This window comes from Cupressus sempervirens, chromosome 7 (assembly GCF_028749045.1).
Source record: "Cupressus sempervirens isolate cs-2001-9-10 chromosome 7, ASM2874904v1, whole genome shotgun sequence".
Lineage (NCBI taxonomy): Eukaryota > Viridiplantae > Streptophyta > Pinopsida > Cupressales > Cupressaceae > Cupressus > Cupressus sempervirens.
Genome location: NC_143124.1, coordinates 814,702,518 through 814,727,958, shown reverse-complemented (window position 1 = coordinate 814,727,958; position 25,441 = coordinate 814,702,518). Strand labels below are relative to the sequence as shown.

At 35.6% G+C, this 25,441-nt stretch overlaps 1 protein-coding gene across 1 annotated transcript in view; it reads left to right on the top strand.

Moving 5' to 3' along the window:
* Positions 1-24,122, top strand: part of LOC149549891 (fatty acid amide hydrolase-like) — a 129,582-nt gene extending 105,460 nt beyond the window's left edge. Inside the window, exon 20 of the mRNA XM_089794977.1 lies at positions 23,640-24,122. Coding sequence (XP_089651103.1) covers positions 23,640-23,696 — 57 coding nt within the window. The 3' untranslated portion in view covers positions 23,697-24,122. The remainder of the gene's footprint in view (positions 1-23,639) is intronic.
* Positions 24,123-25,441: the final 1,319 nt, after the last annotated feature.

Genomic DNA, 25,441 nt, shown 5'->3' with positions numbered 1-25,441 from the left:
ACTTTGACCATTTGCCAAATGCGTCCAGTTATTCGTCATGAGCTCAAATCCCAGATTTATACTCTCCTCGTGACAGTGAACCAACGCCTCAGTTTTCGTTTTCCCAAGTGTCAGCTTGCCTTGTTTTAAAAGCCAAATCCGAATGCTTTTTATGATTTTCTAACACGTTTGCTTGTAGGCAGTTTTGAGAGGGCAACTTTGATAGTCAATATCTTTTGACTGAGATTTCGTCATAAGACGAGATTTGGTAGTATGGAAGAATGTGAAAGAGAGAACCATTGCGTCTGATTTCAAAGCCCAGTTAGGTGTTTTTGTTAGTTTTTAAGGCGAGTCGAAGAACCTCTTGGCACGAAATTTTTAGCTTACGAGAAATGGTAAATAAATTTTAAATGATCGTTCAACAGTAAATTTTGATTTTAATCAAGATGATGAATTCAATAGGCCAATTTGAAGGATCAGATGTTTGACTTTGAATTTTTTTTTTAGCCGGACCCACTTTGGGGCTTGACTAATTCCGCTAGATTGATAAGATAATGGGGAATAAAGGTGTTTTTGAAAAGATGTTATAATGATTCTTTCCGGGTTGATGTTTTTGTATATGAGCACAATCATTAAAAGGTCAAATGAATTATTTTATGTGTCATCAACATGTGGAATTGGGGGAAAACATCAACACTGATATGGATAGTCAAAAGTCAGGTTGATAGGTCAAAATAGTAGCTTGGATTATTATAACAAATGAAAGGAGTGACACAAGCTATTATGAAGCAATCATTATGTCCTAAGTCCAGAAAGTTATCCGACAAATTAAATGTCGAAGCCACACTTCTTGGAAATGGCACAAGCTTTAGCAAAATTTGATCTTGATGACAATCGTAGAGAGTCATTAATTGATGCCCATGTAATGGAGGCTTTAGTTGATATCCTAAAATTGAGGCAACTTGAATCAAGGCTTGCATCTCTTAAAGCTTTGAAAACCTTTCATTTCCATAACAAGGCCAAAAGGTACTTTGTAGAATTTGGTGCAGTTCCTTGGGTTATTGATTCTGTGAACAGGTCAGAGCAAAAAGTGAAGAGCAACGCTGTGGTTTTTTTTAGCGGATTTAACTGTAACCATTGGGAAAGTTCTCTGGTGGATGCAAATGGAACACCAATTCCGATCAAAGAGATAGTGGAATCAGTTATTGAAATTATAAGGTCTTTTGGCTCTTTGATATTGAGAAAAAATTCAGCTAAGGTCCTGTTGAATTTGGTGACACCTACTGATTCTCATGATGTCAGAAAAATAATAAGCTCCAGCGATCAATGCCTCGCAACCTTTTGCATTTGGCTAAAATTGCAGAGCCACAACTACAGGATGTTTCTGTACTTTTTCTGTTTTCCTTGTGCAACAATGACATGGAAGCTGTCTCTTTGTCAATGATGATAGGGACTTCTTAAAAGAACTCTTGTTTTTAATTAAAAAAGAGTTGGTCAAGACACACTTGTGGGCAGCAGCCAGGGATTTTCTCAAGCTTTCAATCCAACAATAATGTAGAGCTACCAAGTTTTGTACGAGAAGACCTTGTGTTTTGCGTTTTGGTAGTGTGGAGGAGCAATGTTCTATGAATAACACCTTGCATTGGCCTTTTCAATCTGAATGCGCAAGTTAAAGGGTCTTTCCCTTTGAGACACCACTGCCAAGGACGCCTAACGCAGAAGTAGTGATTGCTTTTTAACTTTTTTTTTCCTCCTCTTCCCATTGTGTGCCAGCTTTCTCAGGAATATCCAACGGACCTGGCCTTCCCCTCCTCCATCGTTCTAGTCCACAATAAAAGGGCGATGTCAAGTGTGATGGTAGGGGTTTTTATAAAAAAGAAACAAACAACAGATCTCACATTTGTGATGCTTCCCTCCACCTGCTGTTGTTGATCAAGTGATGGACTGAGTGTATTGAAGATATCATGCCGAGAGCTCGCAGGCCAGCAAGGAGAAAAGCCGCCTTAGAATATAAGAAAAGGCAGCGACAGGGGCATGTGTATTAAGTGAAGTAGAAATAGGATGTTTTGACTGGCCAGTGCGCCATTGATAGTAGGGATTGAGGGAGATAAATGCTAGGTTGAATTCACCATGGGCTCAAACGATTGATTAGGTAGGCGTAAGTGATCCCTCAACCAATTCGGAGTTAGGTATGTCAATGTACCAGATTGGGAATTTGACTAGCCTAGTGAGATAAAAGAGGGGCGTTGGTCATAATTTCTCTGTTGCTCAGACAACAAGGTGCCTCTACCTCTAATCTTTTTCCTTCTCCTCAAGACGTTACAGGGGAGATCACAAATGTTGCTATAAAAGGTGAGGTGCCTTTTCAAAAGGTAAGCACACATTGCGCAAGGCGGGAAAACATGAGCTACAGGAAGCGTCTGAACATTCGCTGAGAGGAGAAGAGTTTCTTCTAAGCCTTTACTCCCACATTGCCCGTGCTGGTTAGTTTTTATGCATTTAAATACAAAACCACACAATAGACTTAATGTCTAACAAGACAGGGCTTTTTATAAGGCAAGGCTCATGCACAGGGGCCCCACCTGTGGCCGACCGGAGATGGAGACCAGATAAATTTTGAACGAGCAGGATAATCAAGGAAAGACGTGGAATCCGAGGAATAGGGTGGTGACACGTGGCCCCATCGGATGATGGTCATTATGTCACCAAACGAAGATGCATGACTGATAAGCATAGCGACATGGCGACCAACTGAGGTGGCATGTTGACTCGGCGTTGATGTGGTAGCATGGGTGAATCGGGCGAGGACACATGGTGATGGGGTGTTGAGGTCAGACCAATAGTATGGTGCCACGTGGCACACATTTGGCACTTAGGTGGACTTAGGGTTAATGAAATATTAATTGTTTTAATATTTTATTCAAAAAATGAAATGGGCATTCATATTTAAAAATCAAGGTTATAATTGTAAAACCTATAGTTTATACTACGGTGTTTGTTTTTAAAATTTTTAAAAATATTTTGCATTGTAATGTGCAAAACTGTAGTTGGAGCCTGAAACTTTGAATGACTATCAGGGGGGCAATTTTTGCCCAAAATATGGACTCCAATGTATCATTGGAATCGGCAAAAGACGAACTTTTGATTTTGGAGTTTTTTTTTTGCACGGGTGGTCACTGGTGCATGCTACCGTGGGATTTGTAATTCCTATGAATCCATGGTTTTTGACCGGTGTTTCAGTTGCAAATGTTAGTTGTGGTGACACTTGGCATGTTTAATTGCTCCAGTATGTGATATTTTGATCCTAGTTGAAGTATTTGGTTTCTAATTAGCAATTGGATGTATATTTGGTGGAAAATTTGGTAATTCTTGTTTCCTGCCAAATTAGTTATATTTTCCATCAAGTGCTGAAGATATTGTCAACTTTGGAAGCAAAATGAGTGAGGATTTGATTTGCCAGTTGTTGGGAGAGATTAGATAGATGTTTTTAATTTCTTGGAGAAGTTTTCCAAGTGGACACATGGCGGTTGCAGAGTAGATCCAAGAATTCTTTCCTGGTCTATATCTTTCTCTTTCTCATCCATTGTAAGGGTTGGCAGTTTTCACTATGAGACCATAGGTTCTAGTTTTTGATATGTTTCAGGATAGTGATACCATTTTCTTCAGCAATTTCTCTTGTAATGAACAACAAGAAATAAGCATACAAATGGTTCTGATCTGTTAGGCTATTTTACATTTCATTTTCATGCATCCTATTGTATTTGTTTCAAAGAAATGAATGAAAATGCAGCAGCGAGTTAGTCTTTATTCTGATATCTTGTCTCCAATTCATGTTGTTTGTGATCTTTTGTGTTTTGTAGACAAAGTGTATGAAACTTAGTTGAAATCTATTGGTTGTATATGTTGGTTTATTTTGCTTATGACTCAAGGAGTTATGTAAATGCTTGATTTATCATCATAGGATTGCAGATCTCATGAAGGGATAGGTCGAGTATGAGATTTAGAAAGATGCAGATGTCTGATTCACAAGGTGGATAGATAGATTAGGAAGTCCTGATGTATGGGATATGTCAATGACTTTCAGGGATGTGTGTTAAGGATTTTGTGTGACTGCCCAATAGATAAGGCACTGATCATTTTGAAGGATTAGAGCGTTATATTGTTCATGACATGTTTTGCTGAAATCAACATCATTAATCAAATGTTTTTCCCTTTAATGTTGAAGAACTGAAAAGGATGTCATCACTTAGCTTAGCAATTTCTTTGGCCATGTTATTAGCTATTTCATGTTTGAGATCTCTACATAAGTGTTAGAAGATTTAGGGTTTTTATCTGCTTTATCAAGATTCAAGTGTATGTTTTAGCACTGGTACTATATAAGTGAATTTGAGGTACATCCACCTAGGTTTTGCAAAGCCTGAAGTAGAAGAAGGGTTTGGCCTTATAGTTGGTCCGGTGTCTGAAAGTGTATGTTGAAGATGGGAAGTAGCTGCCCCTAGATGTACCTTGTTCTCATTGGGGTAATTTGAAACTGTGTTGTTTTAAAACACCAAAAAATAGCACACTTCATTATAATAGATGGTTGGAAGTGGGACTTTGAAATCCACTTAGTCCTAACATATCAAGTGAATATGCCCAAGGGTTCAGTTAGCTGTATAATAGGATAAATATATGCAATTTCTGCTTTAAATCTGATTTTTAATGTGATCTCTGTGCTCACTCAATAACCCTCTAGGAAAAACCCCAAGAAGCAGACAAGGCTCAGGAATGCAGAAAGAGTAATTCTTTTTAAATGAGAAGATGAAAAAAAATCTACTTACTCCTAACATATCAAATGAATATGCTCAAGGGTTCAGTGACCAGTATAATAGGATAAATATATTCAATTTCTGCTTTATCTGAGTTGGAATGTGATCTCTATGCTCACTCAAGAACCCTCTAGGAAAACCCCCAAGAATCAAACAAGGCTCAGGAATGCAGAAAGAGTAATCCCTTTTAAATGAGAAGATGAAAAAAATTAGTTGATGCTGGTGAATTTTACTTTTGTTGGTGGATATTGGAGCAAAATTTTATTGGACACTTACATATACTACAATTTTCGTAGGCACAATAAAAGAATGATTCAAGAAAGATGATGAGGATAAGGAAGCAATAAAGGCCTATATCAGATATTTGATGGTAGCAAAAGTCACAAAAAGTCTGTGTTGAGAAGGGGATTCACCGCCTTTGAGATGATAGAATCCCAAGGGGCAAATAGCTCAATGCTACCTCAATTAACTAGCACTCATGACTAGGAAGATAAAGCTGAGAAGAAAACATTTACGATAAGAGTATAAACTGAAAATTCTAAAAGGCTGAGAGATACAAGGTGATAAAAATGGTTTAACTACAGAAACTGAAAGAGCTGGCCCCCAAGACTGGCTGGTAGGCTCTGCACATTGTCTGCCTCAGATGCACACATGAGTCTTCGACAACAATGCAGATTTAGAGTGGTATTGCGGCATTCATGTGTCCCCTATGGACAAAGTACAAAGACCAGAAAAAAAGGTACCAGGCCAATCAGTCACTTAGACAGAATGCTGAATGAAATAAAGACAACAATACAGAATATAAGACAAACCAACATACTATTTAATGAACATTGAAGAGGAAGGAAGAAGAAATATTCTCACGAAAAAAATGTTGGGGCTGTGATTTAGAGGCCTATCAAGATCAGACCACCTTTATGGTGTTTCCACCTCCACAAATACCCAAGATGGATAGATGTTTGATAAAAAAATTGTAGATAAATGATAAAAGAAGCAATACTAATGTTGTGCTATGTCAAAGATAATTAAAACAAATGCATGCAAGGTGAAAAGTACTCCCCTTCGATGCTAAGAAGTTTGAGCTTGCTGGAAAGAAGGCAAGTGTGAGTGCTTCAGAGGGATGGAGCTCTAAGGATAGCAATCATGATGAGCTGATGAATGATACACAAATAAAACAAGTAGCAAGGAGCTGTGTGAATGACAAAGATACAAGAAAGCAGTCAAGAGGATGTGAGAGCAGCGAAGATAAAAAATGGAGAAAATGACGAATATAAAGAAAGCTTGTAAGAATTTCAACGTCAGTGGATTGTGACAGGGTGTGTTACACTGCCAAAAACAACAGGTGCAATGCTTCAATGACCACCTTTGAACTGCAGACTTGTGCTATGTGTACATGCCAGGTGGTTGTCTTTGCACCGAGCATATCTCTTGAGTCAGAACAATCAACATGGTGAGGAATTTGGATAGAAGGGACAAGACAAGTGGATGAGGTGGAAACTTAGGTGGAGACTTTGATTCAGCTAAAGTGAAGGTGTATGAAATGTGGAGTTGCACAAGGTGGAATTTATGACGTTACATGTTGCTCTCACTTCAGCGACTATATCATATGTGAGATGCAAATTAAAGTAGAGAGAGAAAAGAGTTAGAAAATATGATACTGAGATATGAAGGGAAAGCTGAATCCCTATCCGTGTGGAGTTGTCCCAAAGGAAGAGACCCAAGCTTCATAAGATAGCACCAAGCTGTGTCATGACAATATGTTAGGTGAACAAGAGAAAATTAAAAATTTAGATACAATTTTTTTAAAACAATTGGCATCACATCAAAACTGTGAGATAGTAATCATTGAAATTTAAAGATTGCACTAGTATGGGTAGCAAGTTTTGTTATGCTAGATAGCCATACAATAGGGCAATACATTGCTGCTATAAATCATGTTGTAGGACAGCCAGATGCATGCTTGATTTGATTTGGGTAGTGGTTTGGCCTCCAACAAAGGCAACATATAAAATATGATTGTGGTTTAGCACCCACAAGGGCAATAGATGAAATAAGATTTTAAATGTAGATCTATGATAATGGAGATGTGACAGCCCTACATCACAATATAATGTGTTGCACGATAGAGGAACACAAGTCCTTATAAGGAAAGATATGCTATGACATGTCAACATAATGAAATATTTTGATGGAATGCCACCTTGCAACTAATCATTGCACATAATTACTACAACATCAACAAAAACACATATGGGATATGGGGATATGATTGTTCAATGCTAGAAGAATCAATAGTAGTGAAACTAGGTAAGGTGTATAGCTATAGATGAGTTACTCATCATGGTTGTAAAGTTTCTAGATTTGAACAAGAGCAATGAAGACAAAAATAAAATAGAAATTTAAGTCTACATAGAAGAAGGCCTAAATGACGCCAACACTTTGCATTGTCCTTGAATGTTGAGAAGCAAGATACAACAAATAGAAGAAATATGAAACAAAAAGAGGAAGTGTAGGATGGATAAATCCCTCGCAACCAAGTACCTATAGAGTAACTTGGGTCCTTTAGGAGAGCACAACATATGAAGAACAAGCAGTGGGAAACACAAACATGCATGCTCTAATCTAATGATAAGAATAGGGACTCTCTCAATGCTTTTCCATGATCATATTATCATCCTCCTAATCTTGATCATAGGGGGAGGGGGCGAGCCTAAAGAGTGATAACTGCTAAAGCAGGCTCAGGCATCTCACTAGCAGCTAGAGCCAAGAAAGAAATTGGGAGGTGCTATTGAAGTGTAATTGCAGACTAAGCCACAAATGATTTTCCTTATTTTGGACTTGGAGCAATTAGAGTAATTGTAGGTACCCTTGAAGGTTGAGAAATAAGTACCAAAGGAGAGGAGTGAGCACGTAGTGACTACTTACCCTTGCCATAAATTGTAGGGTGAGGGATGTTTGCAAGGATAGGCAACTCAAAAGAAGGATGGGCCTTAGATTTCAGCAACTCGAATGCCTGTCCCTTGTTTGTGGCAAGCATAGATGTGAAAACAAAAGACAACATTGGAGACTGCACAGCCCTTGGCAACATGGAGGGCTATACTAGGGAACATGCTTAACTCCTAAAACAAAGAGGGTGAAAGTTGAAACACGCTATGAAGTAGGAGTAGGTAAAGGTGCTACAAGTCGAATTGATTTATTTGTTAATTTCGTGGTTTTATTTTTTGGATATGCCTTATATAGTAGATTCTCATGGGGAGGCAAGGGCCTCACACAAGAAGGCTAGAAGTGAATAAGGGGAAAGCATTCACATGACTTGGTACCTAGTATCTTGGATAGTGTACACATTGCCCTCATAAGAGAACTTCAAACACTTATGAATGACTGAGGGGGTTAATCCCATAGAAACTAGCCACAGAACACTTGGCTTCACACTAAAGAAATCTGACTTGGGAATGATAACAAACATGGTTGCAATTTTCCTTGGCTGCACAAGGACTTTTAAGGTGATAGATTCCATAGGGTGGATGGAAAGACCATTATGCGTGCAAATGGTAGCCCAACGCTTGTCATATCTCACTCGATATAATCCATTTATAAAGAGGGCCTCTTCTCTAATAACAATGATTTTGTATGTAGGATCAACCATAACGCCTCTAACAACATTACCATTGACCTCAGCAAGGATGTACATAAGAGAGGGCTCAACTCAATATGGTGAGACTAGAGGTGTGTATGTTATGTCCATATTTTTAATCCTCTAGCCTAAAGGTGAGATTGGAGAGATGTTGACCATGTTGAAGTATGGACAATTACTTGATGTAGGAGGAATTTGCAAAATTGAAATCATTGTTTCATGTCAGATTCACCAAAATGTAGAGAAAGGTATTTGTTGTTCTTGAGAGGATATTATCCCAAGAGGCAAATAGCCCAATGCAACCTCAATTAACTAGCACTTTGGTAAGCTAGGAAGATTAAACTTGAAGAAATAGTTGACTATATGTGAGGGCTCAACGCAATATGGTGAGGCTAGAGATGTGCATGTCATGTCCATATTTTTAATCCTTTTGCTCAAAGGCGAGATTGGAGAGATGTTGACCATGTTGAAGTATGGACAATTACTCGATGTAGGAGGAACTTGCGAAATTGAAATGGTTGTTTCACGTCAGGTTCACCAAGATGTAGAGAAAGGTATTTGTTGCTCTTGAGAGGATATTATCCGAAGAGGCAAATAGCCCAACGCTACCTCAATTAACTAGTGCTTTGGTAAGCTAGGAAGAATAAACTTGAAGAAATAGTTTAACTATATGCGGATAATTTGAAAATACTAGAGACTAAGAGATGTGAAGTGATACAAACATTTTACTGAAAAATAAATCAAATTAGCAGGTCATCAAGACTGACTAGTAGACTTTGTATACTCTTAGTCCAAGATGCAGATGTGAATGTAAGGTCACAGGTGGTACTGCAAATTAAGGATGACAACACATTATGCATGTCTCGTTTGAGCAAGATACAAAGACTAAACTAGAACGGTACAAGGTTGATTAGACATGTAGACAAAATAATAAATGAAATAAAAATGACAATAGGAAATATAAAACAAGCCAATATACTATGGAATGCAGACAAAGGAGGAAGAAATATTCTGACAAATGACTTTTGATAGAAGCATCCAACTCAATTATTTGTTATTCTTTCAAAAGCAACACACTAGTCATTTCTTTGGGGATAAGATTTAGAGACGTGCCAAGATCACCAAGTTTGGCACATTCTTTATCCAGGTCCCATGTGCGAGTCTAGGTTGATAGCACAGTGTATACATAACCTATACGAATGAAATACACAGACTATACCAAAAAGGTACAAGGACAACTAGACAATTAGATGTTAAAACTATAACTCTAATCACATACTGGTCTGAATGTGCAGATCCCACATACCTTGGCATTGTTAAAATAACTTACGAAATGCCTAGAATATACATTGTTCCTTCTAGAGATGATCAGAGTCCCTTCTAGTAATTAAGTATGTTAACCTTAACTAGTTTCAACTAAGTTTGTTTACATGTTATTTACCTTGACTGCGACAATCTTGAGGAGACATTCTAGGCCGACCTAGATAGGGACATGCCCCTTTGGTGTGGTATTTAGGTAGGGTGTTGTGGAAGGTTTAAGGACACACAAAACATAGAAGTCTGCTCCTTAATCAACACTACCCTAAGACAACTTGCAGAAATTAAAAGCTATTCCAGAATTATATTTCTTCACTAAAACAAGACTGAACATTGAAGATTATCTACAACAAACATAATAAAGGTACAATCTAAGTCTGATTCAAGTTCAGAATTTGTAGAAACTTTACATGGTATCTGAGCTCTGGTAGTCAAACCTAAGCTCTGCAAATTAAATAATTAGACTTGATATCTAGCATCATTCTCCTATCTTCAATCACATACACAATCAGACCCAAGGATAGGTTTCATGGGAAAGAACACTTTGACGATTGAAAATTAAGAATCATGATGATTCTTGAAGAAAATGATGTAAAACAATTTTGTTGATTCAACATCCAGACAACCTACTGTTGAACCTCATAAAACTATCTGAAGTAAAGGAAAGAGGAAAGCCATTCAGATCATATTAGATGGAGTGAAAAATGGTACAGTATGCCAACGAAATATCAAACAACATTTGATATGATGAATGCATTACTAAATGCATATGAGGTTAACAATGCAACTAGAGTTCTCGCACTAAAGAGGCAACTAAATCACATACAAATAAAGAAGGGAGGATCGATGAATTCTTACTTCCTAAGGGTTGCCAACCTAAGAGATGAACTAGCAAGTATAGGAACCATCATTAATGACACAGAACTAACACTGATGGCTATAGATGGATTACCAAATTCATGGGAAACATGCGCACAAGGAGTAATTGCCAGAGATAATCTTCCTGACTTCAATAGACTTAAGGGAGATTGTCTTCAGGAAGAATCCATAAAACTTAAGAGAGGAGGGAAATTGAAAACGGAAGATGAAGAACTTCATGTTCTTAATACAAATTCCTATAAAGGCAAGAAGAAGCATTACAAGAAGAGAAGGGGTAATCAAAAGAATGACAAACCTAAGAAAGATCTATCCAAAATAAAATGCTTCAACTGTGAAAAGTTTGGACACTACAGATCTAATTGCCCTAAGAATTCTAAACAAGTGAATTGTACAAACATTACTAGGGAAAAAGATAACTATGATCCCGAGAATCATGTATTGTATTCGGCACTATCAAATGAAGTGTCAAGTAAAGCATGGGTGATTGATAGTGGATCATCTCGACATATTACAGGATACAAAGAAGCACTAGACTCTATATAAGAAAAGGTTAATGGAAAAGTCACCATTGGTGATAATTGAACACATTCCGTCAAAGGAATTGGAAATTGCACCTTGAAACTAAAGTCAGGTAGTTCTCTTCTTCTCAAAAAAGTACTCTATGTATCAGCAATAAAAAGGAATCTAATCTTGGTTACAACACTTGAAGATGATGGACATAATGTTGCATTCATGGACGGTAAAGTCATAACCTTGGCTAAGAACTCCTCATTCAAGAAAGCAAAATTGATTGGTCAAAGAAAAGGGTGTTTGTATGGATTAAATTCAAAACCTAGTCGACCTATTCAAGCCTTAATTCATGAAGCTGCTGATATAAACCAATTATGGCACAGAAGGTTAGGACCACCCTAAAAGTTTAATTAGGAAAAACTCGGTGATTTTAAAAAAAAACTTGAGAACCTAAAAAAACGGCTGAAATTTAATTTAAAATACATTTTTTTGCAAAATTTAATGAGAAGATGCATCTAATAAGTTAATTAAAGAGAACACAAAAGAAACAAGCAGAGTTTATATATATAAATGCATAGTCGCTATAAAATTGCATTCTCATGCAGAATGCTCATGGCGAGAAGAAAAAATAGTAAATAGTTTCAATCTGTCAAACTAGAAGTAAATACTAAAGTTAAATACATCAAGATTCAATACAATTACATCTTCCTCTTACCAGCTGCACTACTACTAGCAGAAAAGCAAGGGGGTCTAGGCCTCGAAGAAGGGCCCCACACTTGGGTAGGGCGTGCACTGCATGACTATGAAGTTTGTGGTTGTGCCTCCTTGCTCGACATCCCTATTGATTGGCTCGGTGTCTTAGAAGAGGATGTACCTCCTCCTATATTTGGCACTGGTAATGCCTCATCCTCTGAGCTTGAATCATCATTGTCCTTTTCCTCAATGTCATCCATTGTGACATGAAAATCTGATCCAGCATCCCCCTCCATGGTTTGCTTCTCCAAATCAACAATCTCATCTGGTAAAAACAATGGACTTGGCTCCTGTGTTGTCCAATGAGAATAAGGATCTATCTCTTCTAGATCAAGTGGACCAGGTAGTGCTGAACTTTGTGCCCTTTTTATGTGCAACTTAAGATTATAGTGCACATAAACAAGGTCATTAAGCCGTTTTTGAGTCATTCTGGTTCTTTTCTTTGTGTGGATGGACTCAAATAAGCTCCAATTGCGCTCACAATGGGATGAGCTACAAGGTTGGCATAGGACTCTGAGAGCAAAATTCTTTAAATTGGGGGTATTTCCACCCAACTTGCCCACCAAGCATCTGCAAAACAAAATATAAAAAGTTATAAAGCAATGAAAAAAGATAATTAGAAAACACAACTTATCAATTTACAAAAGTTTTAAAGTTTGACGCTTTTACCTGGTGCTTGAGTAGATCTTACTTTCTTTGCTAGCATAGAAGAGAACAAATTACCCCTCTATTCCACATAGACTTGTTGTTTGGTCACAACAAGGTCTCTCTCTGCTTCATTGGATATCATTCTCTCAATGCATTTAGAGAGACCTTCCATGACCTCTCCATTAGGATCTGAGTAGGAATCATCAACCCTAAAACAAATAGAAAATGATATCAAGTCTAACTACACAACCTTAAAAAGTAAAGTAAAATAAAATCTCAACTTCAAGGACAATCATAATACCTGAATTTGGGGTTGAAGAAATAGCCTGTTGCATGAATGGGTTGGTGAAGCATATTGTTCCATCTCCTATCAATTATTTCCCAAATGGGGTCAAATCTGAATCTGTCCACATGATCGTAATTTCTAATAGCCTCGTTGGCCTTATCCATAGCCTCATAAAGACCTCCCATTGGGGATTTTTGCCCATCACATATGCGCAAGACTCTAAACACGGGCATAGACATCTACATTTGAAATTTGAAAAATACAAATTAGTTAATAACATAGTAAGTTATGAATTAATAATGAAACTTGAATCAACTAAAAATATAATGTTTTGATTCTTGAACTTACCTCCACAATCTCCTTAGCCTTTGCAAAAAAACTATCATCAAAGACTATCTGTGCCACAGCTTCTCCTTCGGGCAGTCTTCTTTGAGTAAGATGAAGCAAACCAATCAACACACACAAACATTTGTTTTAGAGCAAATATGTGGTCGAGAATACTTTTCAATATCAAGAACACCGTTGCAAACCTTGTCATAGCGGGTCTCATTGAATATTTGCCTTTAGTGGTCTTTCTCATCAAACTGAGAACCCCTGGGTGATTATAGATATATTTGGTGACTCGCCTAGCATCTCCCATAACTGGACTCACCAAATCAAGTTTTCCTATGTCCTCCAAAAGAAGGTCAAGGACGTGTTGCACAAGGTGACCAAAAAAGTGTTGGATGCCTCTCTTAGAGGATTCTACCTAAAAGATTAGTAAAACATCTAAATTGAATAATACCATAGCATTACATTCATGATTCCTATTGAACATAAAAAATTAAATTTACCGGCTGCCACATATGCTGCTACATTATCTATGATGATTTGTGCCATATTCTCTACTCCCACCTCCATGACAACATTCTCCAACATTAAAGCCAACGTGTGTGCATTTTTCACTTTGTTGGAGGTGTCAATAGATTTCCAAAACACCACATCATCTTTGCAAGAAACCAAGAAATTAATAATGGTTCTACTTCTTCCATTTGTCCATCGATCAGAGAAAATGGTGCAACCATATTTCTTCCACTCTTTCTTTTGGTCTTCTATCAATACTCTTGCTCTACCAACCGCATGGTCAAGCAACCTACAAAATTTAGGTGTAACAAAGTGCTAGTAAAAAATAGGAAATAACAATTAAGATTTAAAATATAACAATGAACTGAAGTGAATCACAATTATTTATAGTTACTAAATAGTAAAATACTAACCTTCCACTCAAATCCTTGTGAGTAAGCGGCTTGCACCTTTTGCTTGATATTGACATTGCATTCACCAACTTCAACCAACAGGGACTATCAGCCGCATACATTGAGATATTGTTGAAAAACCAAAAATCAGCTATTGCAATATTAGTTTGCTCATGCACCTCCTTGAACCATCTAGTGCCCTCTAATGATGGCTGTGATCCAGCTGTGTTCTTGGGCACAAAATAACTCCCTATCCTTGATGCAGGTGGTGATGAAGAATTAGGAAATGTAGAAGAAGTGGAACTGGAAAAAGAGGCATTTTGTTTGCGGATCCGTTGGCCACGAAGAGATCCTTGTATGTTCTCAAGTGCTTCTTCTTCTTGCATATCAAAAGGAGCTCCTTGAGATTCAGCAATGGCTGCCCTCATAGCTAATTTCGCCCTCTCCCTATTCAATTTTTTCTCTTCAACAACTGCAATTAGGACATTGATGAATCTTTTTTCTTCTTTAGTTACTTTGAGACAAGGATTTCAATTATGTTTCTTTATGCTTGCAAGGTGGTATTTGAAGCGGTTTATGCCTCCAAAAATAAGTCTCTCACATGGAATGCATATAACCTTCCCAACATCTTTTGGAGCTTCATAGGCATATTGCCATGCCTTTTTTAGGCCGAGTACCTATATATCTAGATGGGCATGGTGTTTGTGGCCACTCTTCTTGCAGATTTGTAATTTTTTTAATGCTTGACCACTGCCCTACACAATTTATAGAAAAAGAAATAAACAAAGTTAGAACTTAGAACAACTAGGGTTTGTTTTTAGAAAATCTTACATATTCTTCAAAAAAATTTGTGAAACGTAGAGCTAAATGGCTTGCAAATGATTCAAACATAGAGTTAAAATGCTTTTAAATGTTTTGAATTCATTTACAAACAACAACAAAAACAGTAGAACATTTGTTAAAACTATAAAAAGTTTTTCAACAATGATAAAAGGAACATACTTGGAAAGAGATTTGTCTTCTAAAATCGGTTAGAATCCTCTAAAATCCACTCAAATCTACCTTGAATCACTTGCAATCAACTAAGAATGCCTCCAAACCTTCTTCTTTCCACACCTTAAGGCTCTAGAGAACACAAATGCAATAAACAATGCAAGAAATGTGTTTTTTCCCCTATTATGCCATCACAGCACATGGGTTACATGAACCGCAAGTTTTAATGAAAAACTCGTCGATTACTCGTCGAGTAATCGACGATTAATTGACAATTTTTTGCAAGTCTGGCATGTTTTTGTTCCTGCGAGTTAAATCGGGAAAAGCTCGCTGAGCTTAAAATCTCGGGGAGTGTTTTAACTCGGGGAGTGTTTTAACTTGCCGAGTTCTTAGCAAGTGTTCCATCTATGGTTAGTACATCTAAATTTCAAAACCTTATCAACTATGGAGAAGATGGTTACTGGTTTCCCTAAACTGAATAAAGATCACTCAAGCATATGCAAAGGATGCACTTTGGGTAAGAACACTAAAAGTCCCTTTCATGATAGCACTAAAAAAACTAACAATGTTTTGGAATTAATCCACTTAGATTTATGTGGACCTATGTCTGTTCCTTCTCTTGGAGGATTTTGGTACTATATACTTTTATATAGATGACTTCTCTAGGGAAACTTGGATTTACTTCTTAAAATGAAAAGAATTAGAAAAAATCCTAAAGAGATTTAAAGAATTTAAAACCTTAACTAAAAACTTATTAGGACAAAATTAAAACTCTTAGGATTGATAATGGAGGGGAATACACCTCAAATTTGTTTAAAAGGTTTTGTAAACAAACAAGAATTAAGAGGGAGTATATTGTTCCTTATAACCTGCAACAAAACGGGGTAGCAGAAAGGAAGAATAGAACAATTATAAAAGTTGCAAGAGTTATGATATTTGATCAAAATCTAGAATATTATCTTTGGGTAAAAGCCTCTTGTACTGCTGTTTATATTCAAAACAGAGTCCTCACTCCTACCTTAGAGATAAATCTCCTGAAGAAGTCTTTACTAAGGTTAAACCCAATATAAGTCATCTTAAGATTTTTGGGTGCCCAGTATATATACATGATTCAAAAGAAAAGAGAACTAAGTTAGAACCCTCAGGGAGGAAAGGTATTTTTGTAGGGTATAGTGAAACATCTAAAGCATATAGGATTTTCATACCTAGTCAGAAAAATATTGAACTTAGTAGGGATGTAATTTTTGAAGAAGATTTGGCATTCAAAAGAGTCCTAAGTTCTGAAGAACCTTCTCCCTTACCTTGTTCTATAAGAAATATTGAATTTGAGTCTCAGAGGGAGAACATTGAAGAAATTGAAGATGAAATTCAAAATCTTAATCTTGAAGAAACTCAAAATTTTAAGAAAAGACCACTTTGGGCCATTAAGATAGTAGAGGAAGCACAAGACTTTGCTGCACCATCCGAAACAATCAGAGAAAGCAAAAGACCCCAAAAATTTTCTAGTTATATAACAAAAATGAATGATTTGTCTAAATCAAAACCAACCAATGTTTCAGATGCTATTAAACATACATCTTGGAAGGGTGCTATGATGGAAGAATACCAATCCATTATGAAAAAAGATGTTTGGGAAATTGTTCCTAGACCTGAAGAAAAATATGTTGTCTATTTCAAGTGGATATTTAAAATAAAGCATGCTGTTGACAATAGCATTGAAAAATATAAAGCCAAATTTATATCCAGGGGATTCTCTCAGAAAGAAGGGATTGATTATGAAGAAACCTTTGCTCATGTTGTTTGATACACCTCTGTAAGAGCAGTCCTAACAATTGCAACATCAAAGGGATGGAAAGTACATTAGATGGATGTAAAAACAACATTCCTGAATGGAAAGATTACAAAAGAGGTATATTTGGAACAACCTGAAGGATTTGAAACTCATGATCCTAAAGTTTTTGTTTGCAGACTCAAGAAAGCTCCTAATGGGCTTAAACAAGCTCCAAGGGCTTGGTATGAAAGAATTGATAAGTATCTCACTGGCTTTGGATTCTCCAAAAATGAAGCCAATCCAAATCTATATTATAAAAGAGATAAAGATGATATGGTCATTTCGATATTGTATGTTGATGATTTACTAATAATAGGTGATGATTATCTCATGGATCAATGCATGGAAGATCTAATCAGAGAATTCGAGATGAAAGATTTGAGACTCCTTCATTACTTCCTAGGATTGGAAGTACGACAAGAATTTATACTTAATCAAGGGAAGTATACACTAGTTATCTTGAAGAGATTTAGAATGTGGAATTGCAAGTCTATGTCTTCTCCAATGGAGACTAATCTACATAAACTTAAAGAAGCAGTAGCAGAATCACCTTCCATAGATTCTACTTCCTACAAACAGATGATTGGGTCCTCTATCTACTTGGTAAATACAAGACTTGATATTTTCTATGCTGTTAATGCCTTAAGTCAGTTTATGTGTGAGCCAAAGAAGATTCACCTAGTTGCAGTCAAATACATTATGAGATGCTTAAAAGACACTCTTAACCTTGGGCTCAAATATGAGATAGTTGACTTAGATTTACGTGGATTCATAGACTCAGATTGGGGTGGAAGTGTTAAGGATAGAAAAAGTACTTCAGGATGTTGTTTCAGTTTAGGATCAACAATGATATCATGGATATGTAGAAAGCAGTCTTTAGTAACACAGAGTTCCACAGAAGCCGAATACATTGCAGCAACGACGACCTCTCGGAAAGCAGTTTGACTTAAAAAGTTACTTGTGGGATTATTTGGTCAAGCCATGAATCCTACAATTATTCATTGTGATAATCAGAGTGCCATCAAGCTTCCTGTAAATCCATTTTTCCATGATAGGTCCAAGCATATTGAAATTCCTTACCATTATGTTAGAGATATGGTAGACATGAATACTATAAAACTAGAATACATTTGTATTGCAAATCAGATAGCAGATATACTTACCAAACCTCTCTCTCAAGTGAAGATAGATCACTTCAGGAAAAGACTTGGTATGGTTGAATTATAAAATTTTGTATTCTTTAAATTATTAATAAAATAATTTATTGTCAAGCTATTGATTGTTATGGGCTCCACCATTTGTATTCATTATTTAAGAGGTGATGATCTCTAAGATAATGAGTACTAGTATAAAAGGCATTATGAGAGATGATGATCTCTTAAATAATGTGCTAAACAACAGAGTTTCTATGTAAGATCTGGATGAGTTCAAGATCACATTGTGATGTAGACATTGCTATGTCTATAAGTCACAACTTGGATAAAAGAAGAATTTTATTGTTCTTTGGAGTTTATCTTGTGTTTTGGTAGATCTTAACTTAGGATCATGTTGTGATATAGGAATACCAGTACCTATAAGTCACAACTTGGATAAATGAAGGATTTAATTATTCTCCAAATTTATCTTGTATTGTATTTTTTGCAATACTAGTATTACTAGTATCAATGATATGTCGTATCACAGGTTTAGTAATATGACATTGTATTATGTGTTCAATAATACCACATGCTAAGAAAAAGATTTAGATAGATATAAAGTATCATTCTATGCTTATTCATCGTAATTGATGATGCTAGATATGTTATCTCCTAGTATGAGTGTCAAGTTAAGAGGGAGTGTCAAAACTATAACTCTAATCACATACTGGTCTGAATGTGCAGATCGCACAGACCTTGGCATTGTTAAAATACCTTATGAAATGCCTAGGATATATATTGTTCCTTCTAGACATGATTGACGTCCCTTCTAGTAATTAAGTATGTTAACAAGTTTTAGTTAAGTTTGTTTACATGTTATTTACTTTGACTAGGCAGCGATCTTAAGGAGACATTCTAGGCCAACCTAGATAGGGTCATGTCCCTTCTAGGGAAATGCCCCTTTGGTATGGTATTTAGGTAGGGTGTTGTTGAAGGTTTAAAGACACACAAAACATAGAAGTCTGCTCCTTAATCAACACTGCCTTAGGACAACTTGCAAAAATTAAAAGCAATTCCAGAATTATATTTCTTCATTTAAACAAGACTGAACATTGAAGATTATCTACAACAAGCATAATAAAGGTACAATCTACGTCTGATTCAAGTTCAAAATTTGCAGAAAATTTTCATTAGAATGCTAAATAAAATGAAGACAACGAGTATGGTGAAGTAGACCAATTAAAAATTTAATGAGGACAACAAAAGAAGAAATATTCTCACAATCAATCGTCAATGAAAGCCTCTAGCTCACTATTCTATTATTCTCTCCAAACCTACACACAAGTCTCAAAAAACTTTTCAAACTCGAGTAGCACTCAAAAAACCAAACTATAAATGTATTATGAAATACCTGTAAGATATGTCCAACGAATACCGGCCATTGTATATTCACTCCTGAAACTAGTCTTCTACAAGACCAATTTTGTCCTTGGGAAAGATGAGATGGACCAAGTCTAATTTTTCAGAGCTACACAAGGTTTTATTAGGGAGAAATATCAGAAATAATAACTCAACATACTAGATGAGCTCTCAATTCCTCTTTCTATAAGCTTTGTAAAGAGACAATCAAGGAATTTTTTTGGGGGCTATGATTTAGAGGCCTGTTGAGGTCATATCACCATTTTGGTGTTTCCACCTCGACAAATATCACAATATCACAATAACAAGAGTGTAAAAAAATGAGAAAAGAAGTAATACTAATCAAAATGAATGGATGCAACATGGAAAGAACTCTCAGTCAATGCGAAGGAGTTGAAGGTCACAAGGAAGAAGGCAAGTGTGAGTGCTTTGGAGAGACAAAGCTTCAATTAATGGTGACAGGCGTGAGTCAGTGAATAATACATAGAGAAAATCAGTAGTTAGAAGCTTTTGTGAATGAATGAGAAGCAAGAAAGCAGCCCAAAGGATGTGAGAGAAGTGAAGAGGACCAAAAATGGAGCAACTTAGGAAGATAAAGCAAGCTTGGAAGAACACCAAAATTGGTAGGTCATAGAAGGGGGCTTTAGACTGTCAAAAACAACACATGTTATCCTCTAATGACCACTGTCAGACTACAAATTCGTGGGGCCAGCAGATTCATGGGATGAATGTGTGCCATGCGGACATCTTCATGATGAGCATGAGTCCTAAGTCAAAACAATCCACATGGTTAGGAATTTGGCCAAGAGTGGTGACAAGGCAAGTGGATTTGGTGGAAGCCTAGGTAGAGATTTTGATTCAGCTAAAGAAAAGGCACCATGCACCGCGGAATTTATTTGTTACAGTCTGGCTTAATAAACTATATGAACAAGAGCTATGCATCATTGATGAATCCTGCATAATTCTAAATAAATCAAGGTTAGCAAGGAGCTCAATCAAGGATTTGAAGCATCAAATGTTGGATAATGCAACCACCAACAGTCATTTCTGGTCATATTTTCACAATATGTCCATTGTAGACACTAAGGAGTAGATCAAGGTAGGTTTTCTTAAATGTGATAAAAAGGACCATATCTTTCAATTAAGAAAGATTTTTAATTTCAACATTGACAATATTATGAAACTTATGATGTTGAAGTCAATATTGAACATGTCTATACCATGCTTGAATTATGATGACAACATAAGAGAAAATGATATATGTAGTATTAGAAGAATTTGACAGAATAATTAAGGAAGTTGGATTGCATCTAATGGTTTCCACAAGGAAAAGATGACTGGTGTGTGGATTGCTTGCTTATCAACAAGGGCATTAATAACATTTTCATTATCCTTAAAAAAAATATTTGTAGAAAGTGGAGACATCTTAATAATCAAATAAATGATGAATAATCCAATGAGATTAAGGAAAAAAGGTTAAGTGACGGCAAAATGCGCAATTGTTTTATGAGATCAGGCTGGTCTTAGACATTTATTTTTGGAGGAAAGATATATTTGCATGCAACTTGAGTGTTTTTAAGTCTTCTTTCATTTTTCAATAAATTGTGTATCCAAGCAATAATTGTAAAATGATTATGAATGGCATTGGAATTCTAATTTTTTTTAAAACTTTGTTATGTACTATGCAACTTTTCATTAGTCAAGTTTTGGATCCAAGTTTGGTGTGGAAGTTTTGCAAGTTAGATAAAAGTTGGTACTGATTAAAGGGTTTTGTGCTGAAATTATCACATTTTGAATCTTCTTTGCTCATTACTTTGGCTTTCAATATTTAACTCACAAAATCTTGTTATCCATTTTATTTGAGCAATCAGTTTCAGTGGGATCTGATTTCTACCTTGTGTACTAAAATGGATTACAATATAAATCTAATTTCAGGAATTCATGCATGTAACTTTTATTTTGGAAATTAGAAAAATCCTTTGTATGTTGAAATGAAATCTTGTTTTACTTCAATCCTATCACAGAAATTCAAAAAATAGTGTTCAGCTTTTTTAATTATAGTAAAAACCTGAAATCAACTTTAGTAGTTAATAGGATTTTTTAAAGAATAAAAGGAGTTTCAGAAGAGAGGTTTTACCTCGAAACACCTTGTTCTGATTGTGGCCCAAAAATGACAAACCAAAATGCTAACACAATTACATTGATTGATTGCTATATAGATTTAACCAGTGTAACACGAGCATTGGGGACATCAAGATGTTGGGATGGGGGAAAAACAGCTTCAATCTGGGGACAATAGGGGGGCGATGTCAGGGTGTGAGGGCTTGGGGGTGTTGTAATATAAATATACTATACATATAGTATGTGAAATGCTGGTTATAAAATGATGTATAATAGTATAAGAACTAATAAGCTATGATACCAAATACTTGAACATTGCAAAATTGCAACATGAGGCCACATGAATATAAAAATATCATAAAGATGACTACATTAACATGATATCAAAACAAGTGTCAAACCATGTCTATACATACATAAATATGCATATGTAGTTTGTGTGTAATAGTAAACTTTACAGGAAAGCCAAGTTCCTGACCTGAGTGCATGGGGAACTTGGGAATTCCAAGTCCTTGACTTGAGTGTGTGGGGGTTTTATGTGTGTGTGAAGGGGGGAGGGGGAGAAGTCCCTGTGTTACACCAGATTTAACAATTGTTCAATTGTTCTTCAATTCTCCTATTCAACTGAATGAGGAATTGATGCAACATTCTCCAAACCCTGACTCAATAGGTAAAATATAATTGATGTACGACCTTATGCATATTCAATTTAAGGTTTGTTCATGACCCATATTTGACATTTTTGGGACATGTTGGAAAGTCATGATTATTCTTGACCCTGTATTGTTGTTAAAGGGGTAGGATTACTGAACAAATTCATCATAGACATTGAGGATAAGTTTGGTTTGAAACAAACCTGGTGTGCCTTTTTTCAAGAAAAATGGAGAAAACACAATTTTTCTCAGATTTCCATTCTCTTTGTGAAGTCCTTCACAACCTTTTTCTATTGTGGACACAGATACTATCTGCTTTAGTCAACCATGGCCGCAAATAAGTACATGTATACTTTTTGTTAAAGTATTGGAGAGAGGAGCCAATACATGCTTGCCCTAACTTTGCAATGCTCAAAATCCTATGTGGAAATTTCAAATTACTGTTAATTGTTTATAGCAGTTTACTTGTAAAGTCACCTATTTAAGAACAAAATTTCGAGTCAAAATGGTCAAATATGATGCTAGACAGGAAAGCATTTTATGGACAGTGTCAAAAATAGTCCCAAAAACTGATACGACCAATAGGTGTACACCAAGTCATGTTTAAGGTGCATTGATGGGACATGTAATGGACCCCATGCGTATATTGGCTCCTCTCCTCTACATATACTTGTTATTTATTTATTTTAGCTCATGAGTTCTGGGCTAAACCTGACCCATTAGGTTGAATGACAAAGTGGGGCCATCCTCAAACATTCCCTATTTACAAGATTTATAGCCCAACAAGGGCATATACATAATGTGCTAACATTGACATTAATATGCATGGCTGAAGTTAAAACTCCACTGCTCAAATATTGCACCTCTTAAAGGGCAAAGAACAACTTTAATGGTGCTGCTTAGGTTTTTTTTTCTTCCAGTAATCTCTATAATTTAGCTTGTTTACATGAACTCAACATTTTGAGTGTATAGTTTTTGAGTTTTCTAAATAAATTGATGTATATGTTCTCTAGATAATAATCCCTGCACTAAGCATTGCGCGATATGTTCAAATGACACAAACTCATGTTAAACGCTTTTTCTTGCACATGTTTTTCAAGTATACTTTTTTTTTTAATCTGCGCACTTTTAATTTGATTCATTCATATTCCTTTAGAAAAAAATCAACAGAGAAACTCATTTTACGTAAAGGATTCTCTTTGTTTTTAGTTGTAGATTTTGCACATGTATTTCAAGTATATTTTATTTTTTTAATCTACTCACTTTTAATTCAATTCATTCACATTCCATTAGAAAATAAATCAACATAGAAACTCATTTTACATCAAGGATTCTCTTTGTTTTTAGTTGTAGATTTAGCATTGTAATGCTATTCATGTAGAGTAGCATTTGAGGCGAACTATATTTGATATGAACATATTTGATGTTTGTTTCCAGGGATTCTTCTACCAAGAACAGAGAAAGCCACAAGTCTTCTACAATTTGCTTAATTAAAAAGAAAAACTAGATATTCTTGTTAGTCTTCGTTGATATTTATCAGTTTTCTATTGCACATTTTCATAGTACTGTTGAGACTACGTTGATATAGACTCAAGTTTCATTGTTGCAAACATCTATGTATGGATGAACTGCACTTCAAATGTGAATTAAATTAAAGGTCTTACTGGAAATCACTGCTGCAGTATTAATTGTTTCCATGTTTTCCAAGCATTTGGAAAGAAAAATAAATTTATCAATGAAGGAAAAGCTATTTAGATTGTATTCACAACAATTTAGAGGTATTACGAAAGGTCTTATCTAACAAGAGTTATTAATGAGTTGATTGGAGATATGATAAGGTTGAGGCAGCTCAAACCAATACTGTTGAACTCCTTTTTGGGGATATGGAATATATTATTAAGTGATATTTTATTTTTTCAACTTGTTTCAATTGTTTGGCATAATTTGACTACTATTTTGAAAAGAAGTTGAAGACAAATTGCAATTTTTAGGAGATCAAGTCTTTTATTGAGCTTTACAATATAAATTGTCTAAATATACTTATTATTGACCATTTGTAAAATAGATGAGGGTTGTTGTGACTAGTTTCACCTATATTACAAATACATGTAAAAGACAATTAATTTGTAATATAAATGTTTTTATGCTCTCTAGTCAAAATTTTGAAAAATATCACAATAGAAGAAAAAATGTATCTTTTATTGAATATCATCCTTGCTGATTTTAAGTGTAGAGTTTGAAGACCATTATTTAAGAAAGTGTGGCACCTACAAGTTGATTGCATTTCTAAATGCATCAATTTAATTATTTATGTATCTTCCTAGGTATCACAAGGAAAACTATATATTTAATCCCATGTTTAATAGAGAATTATTTATATCGTCCAAGTCCCACAAAGTGCCATATATTAATTTCAATGGAGTCTAACTAACATAACCTTTTCAATGAATATGAGTAGATTGTCAAATAAAAAGTACCAAAGAGTTCGCATGTAGAATCATTGGCAATTGAAAAAGTCCAGCAATAGCTAATACTTTCCATCATTGGTAATTGAAAAAGTCCAGCAATAGCTAATACTTTCCATTTTTTTATATAAGAGATTTAGGGCCAAAAGTACAAAGATCAAATAAAATTTGTAGCACAGACAATAGCTATCATAAGATCAGTCCACAAAGGTGCTCAACAACAATCAACTGATTTTTTTTTAAAACAAAAGATAGTACCAATGTATATACCAACACCGGACAGAAAAATATCAAACATTATACATAAGTTTATTACTAACAATACTTTTTGTTGCTATCAAATTCTATATAATGAGCGCTTGCACCTACTAAGGTGTAATGGTAATGTCAATGGAATTCTATGCTAACAATTAGACTTATCTGTATGATGAGGCATTAGATTGTGTACCATTATGAATAGTCCAAGAGATTCCCACAATGCAAAATATCTAGTTTTTTGTTCTTGGATTCTTAAGTTCCTTTTTTCCTCTTGTGGTTGAGGTATCCTTGTATCATGTGTATACTCAATTAGATGACGTGTTTGCCTGCATACATATATATGGAGGCACTCGTAAAAAGTGTTGATAATTGGAAGCTTGTACGAGTCTATTGTTGTGAGGGTTTGCACATGCTCCAGTGTTGTGTGTGAGTCCGTCCACTTTTTATCATTTGTGGGCATTTTGGGGGTTATCTCACATTTCTCGCTCTGATTGTTACCTCACTTTGTACAATTGT